The sequence below is a fragment of the Octopus bimaculoides genome, chromosome 15 (genome assembly GCF_001194135.2).
Source record: "Octopus bimaculoides isolate UCB-OBI-ISO-001 chromosome 15, ASM119413v2, whole genome shotgun sequence".
Taxonomy (NCBI): Eukaryota; Metazoa; Mollusca; class Cephalopoda; order Octopoda; family Octopodidae; genus Octopus; species Octopus bimaculoides.
The window spans coordinates 40348413-40352865 of NC_068995.1; the positions used below are offsets into that span (position 1 = coordinate 40348413).

The following is a 4453-nucleotide window of genomic DNA, read 5'->3' on the forward strand; positions in this document are numbered from 1 at the left end:
ATCTTATATCTACTTTTCCAGTGAAATTCTTCACTGATATCGAAAAGGTGAAAACAAGCAATGTTAATTCTCTAAATGAAGTATTAACAGTAACTGCACGATAAAGTGTAGTATATTGCCACTTAAGTGTGGCTGACCCCTAGGGGTGGATGTTACTGTTGCTTTTAGCCCCAGGAGGACATCTCCTCCAGCTGGCTTATCGACACACGACTGTGTCCTGTTTGCCAAGGGAAGTTATCCCTCTCACCATGATCTGTAGCACGAACGGATCCGGATTTCAGGGTTATTTCCCTTCGTCGGCGTTCGATAGCCACTGATCTTGGTGAGAGAGACAAAATCCTGGCAATCTTATATCTACTTACATCCCCTGCATTGTGCCTCCACTCTGTTGGAATACACTGCTTATATTCCAGTTAATTTTGGAAATAATGAAGAACTTAGTACAATAAATTTGTTGTTATTTAACTGGTTTTGGAATTTGAATTAAAATGAAAATTTGATGGAAGGTTTAAAGGTAATCCTCAGGTAGGTTGCTATCAAAACAGTTAAGCGTGTTACATTATGAAAGTTTCTATCATAAGCAAAATACACAAAATCTTGATAGAGTTAAAGGAAGTTAATAAAATATTCATTGTGTTGTGCAACTAATACTTACACTTAATTAAAAGTAAATGATAGCAACCCTTAGGTTTCTTGTCTACAAACACATCCAGATTAGTGGTACATCAGTCACGCAATGGTCCACTCATAATGACTTCATCAGTCACAATGCTTGATTATGAATAATCTAGAACTTTTAGAAAATAGGATTGAAAAAAAGGATGCATCCGTGGTTTAATGTCATCATTAAATTGTAACATATGTGTGAGTGTGTATATGTACATGCATGTGTGTGTATATACATGCATATATATACATTTATACACATACATATTTGTGATACATAAAGCAATGTACATACAATAGGAAAAGAAAGAGAAAGAGAGAGGTAAACATAACAACAATAATAAGGCTAAAATGCTGAACTTTGTTCCAGCAAGGTTAAAAGTTCAGCGAATAAGCCATCCATTATGTTGTACTTCAAGTGGTTAAAATACATCAATCTGTTCTCACATCCCAACTCCTCTGATTTCTTGATCTCTAACATTGACACAAACCCACTAATTTGGGGGTTAAACTCCAGTTTCCAAGGGAAACAGTGATGATCTGAATGACCGTCGATGCTGTCATTGTTTAACATCCATTTTCCATGATGGCATGGGTTGGACAGTTTAACAATCAGCCGGCCAGACTCCAAATGTCAGTTGTGGCATGGTTTCTATGGCTGGATGCCCTTCCTAACACCAACCACTTAACAGAGTGTGTTGCGTGCTTTTTATGTGCCACCGCCATGGGTGTGTTTATGCAGCTCTGACATGGGTGCATTTATGCAGCACCAGCACAAGTGCATTTTATGTGGCACCAGCACCAGAAAAGACAAGCCTGTATGTGTGGAAGACAGCGATTTTACTTAGTTTGACGCATCTTATCAAGTACAGCAAATTGCTTCATCTCCCAGTCCCTTGTCATTTCTTCAGTGAGGCCCAATGTCCAAAGATTCTTTATCACCACTTCATCCCATGTCTTCTTTAGTCTACTCCCTTCCACAGCTACCCTCCACAATTACAGCTCAGCACTTTTTACACAGCAGTCCGCATCCATATGCATCACATGACCAAATATGCACATCATCATCACCACAACCACAACCACCATGATGATGATGATAATGATGACAATGACGTTCCTCCTCCTCATCATCATCATCATTATCATCAACATCATATCGTGTTGTAACTGATATAGTGTTCAAAGTCACAGCCATCTTCACATGACGTAAAGTGGCTGGAAATGAAACGTAAGAATATGTAGGGTAATGTGGACATTTTACACTTGCTGAGGTGCATGGTAGGCTCCTCAAATACTGGTGAGATAACATTAACCCAGTACATTCGTAAAACGGTTGATCCCAGAAAGGGCATCAGGTTATTGAAACTAAACCAAGAGTGAGATGTTTGAGTGAAAAGTGGTTCTCCAACCTGTCTAGGACAGTAGAAGTAATTCTAAATAAGAATTTAGACCAGGATGAACTATCTAACCCAGAGGTTCTCAACCATTTTTTTTTTTTTTATCTCTGGACCCCTTTGATTACTATTTTATTCTGGTGGCCCCCTTTAGCTATTCTATGCTTAAAAATTAGTTTTATAGAAACTTCTTTCAAAATTCCTATTTTGTTTCTTACATTTTAACTTTTATAGGGTGAACTATGTAAAATGTTCTATAAACAAAAGTCTGTAGACTGGCTCGAAAGCGTTTCAGTTTAAAATTGTCAACAATTTCAGATCATGTAAACCACTAGCTAGTCTTGAGTGGTCGATCCTAACCCCAACCCTTACCCTGTCCCTAACCCTAACCCGCGTGTGCAAATGAATACGTGTTTAGGGTTAGGGTTAGGATCGACCACTCACGACTAGCTAGCGCGGACGCGCGACTGCGCGTTCGGGTCCGCGCTGCTTTAGTAGTACCGGGAAAGTATATGTAGATAAACTAGATGGACGGTTTGGGAGTTCGATATTTCGGTAAATTTTCAGATTAACACCCGCACGATTTTCACTAGGGTGTTAGGGTCAGGGTTAGGGTTTTAGGGTTAGGAAATTCTGTCCCTAACCCTTAAACCCTAACCCTAAGACCCTAGTGAAAATCGTGCGGGTGTTAATCTGAAAATTTACCTATTTTTTCCCCCAACGCTCTAATGATTCTGCCAACCTACTCCGCACTTGTCTACACTAGAAAATGTCAACAAACTACGTCCTCGTCGTTAAATACAGTTCCGCTTCAACGTAGCTTTGATTTTTTAGAGAAAAGGTCTGTAAACAGATCGAGTAAGGCATTGGATTAACAGAAATAGCAGAAGGCCAAACAAATGAAGATGATGATATGATGTTCATCATCATCATCCTCTTATCCTTTGTTTTAGCGCAGTCTCGTAGCAAGGTAACCAACCATTTGATGGTTGAGTGAACTGGTAGAAATAACAGTTAAATCTCTTTCATATCACAAACACATCATTTTAGAAAAAGAAACATTAGGTAACATTGTTCCGGGTTCCCTGCACACACGGAGACGGGATACTCACGGGTGGAAAGCCTTTCATTATGTCTGTTCGAACAAGATTGATTAGGCGCTAAACAACAAAGACTTTCACTAAAGATACAAACACCTGAAGTCGATAAAATAATAATACTAATAATAATAATAATATCGCCTGAGGTTTGCTTGTCGTCATCTCTATCAAATGTTCGATTTTCTATCAATACCAGAGAGAGAGAAAGCAATATCTAAAGTTGTTCGATTTTATGTGAGTAACGTGAAAGAGATCAATAACAAACAAACGATATATTATTGTTGTATTATTTGTCATGTGCCAATTAATGTTAAATTAGAAAAAAAACGATATAATCAAAAATGACAGAAGTCAATATTTAGGAAGTAAAATAACCAAGTACCTGTATCAAACACCTAAATAATTAAATAATCCAACAGCGGTGGGAGATGAAGCCAAAAATCACAAACTTTCAAACAATCTTTATGAAAACAAAAATAAAAACCGCCATTTTTAGGGATTTCAGGAGAAGTAATTATATTTAGTTTAGTATTAAAATATTACTTTCTAGTCTAGTGTCATTATTTTTTTAAATATACTATTTATATATGTTATTATATTATAATTAGTACTGAACGTATATATATATATATGTCTAGTTTTTGTTTCGAGATACGCAACTTATGATTTGTTTTATAACTGATTCTAATAACAATGGCGGGCTGCATGACTTAAAAAAGATGAAGGTGAAAGTAAAAAGTAAGTGTTTTATTTCGTTTTATTTTATTTTATAGAAATAGATGAATATATTTTGTGGGATTTGTATTGAGAAAATGAATTTACATTTAGAAGCCCAAAGCTGGAAATATTGCGTTATGAAGAATCATAAAGTAAAGAATTAGAATTTTCACTTTTTATTGAATTTTTTTTCTCTCTCTGATCCTAAATTCTGATTTTCGTTCACATTTATCATGTTTTACAAGGATTAGGGTCTCTTTTGTACATCCACTTGTCTCTACTCAGTTCAAGACACTTTTCTGTTTCCGCTGAAGTGGGACGTTAAATTAAAGCGATTTGCTGTTAACCGTTCTAACTTTCTTCTGTTGACACTTTTTTGAAGTCTTATATTTTCTGCCAGTTTTATCCACAGCTTCTGATTTCGTTGCACACTCAGTGACCTTAATTAAATATTATCATTCTTCTAAATACCTCTACCATGGTGCGTTTGTTGAAGGGAATTGTCAATATAAAGTTCCTCACCCGTTAACGAAAACAAAAAAAACGCGGTCGATATAAAGATCTTCACCCGGG

General features: G+C 36.6%; 2 protein-coding genes across 3 annotated transcripts in view; one reads left to right on the top strand and one right to left on the bottom strand.

Annotated features, from left to right (window-relative positions):
* Positions 1-3669, bottom strand: part of LOC106871718 (DIS3-like exonuclease 1) — a 37122-nt gene extending 33453 nt beyond the window's left edge. The window contains exons 1-2 of one of the 2 annotated variants that reach the window (XM_014918329.2): positions 3546-3663; positions 656-793 (exon numbers count right to left, since the gene is read on the bottom strand). The gene's annotated coding sequence lies outside the window, so the exon portion shown is untranslated. Of the gene's footprint in view, positions 1-655; positions 794-3545 lie in introns of both variants that reach the window. The other variant, XM_014918328.2, reaches the window with a different exon arrangement.
* Positions 3670-3817: 148 nt separating this feature from the next.
* Positions 3818-4453, top strand: part of LOC106871719 (anaphase-promoting complex subunit 11) — an 8376-nt gene continuing 7740 nt past the window's right edge. Inside the window, exon 1 of the mRNA XM_014918330.2 lies at positions 3818-3900. Coding sequence (XP_014773816.1) covers positions 3826-3900 — 75 coding nt within the window. The 5' untranslated portion in view covers positions 3818-3825. The remainder of the gene's footprint in view (positions 3901-4453) is intronic.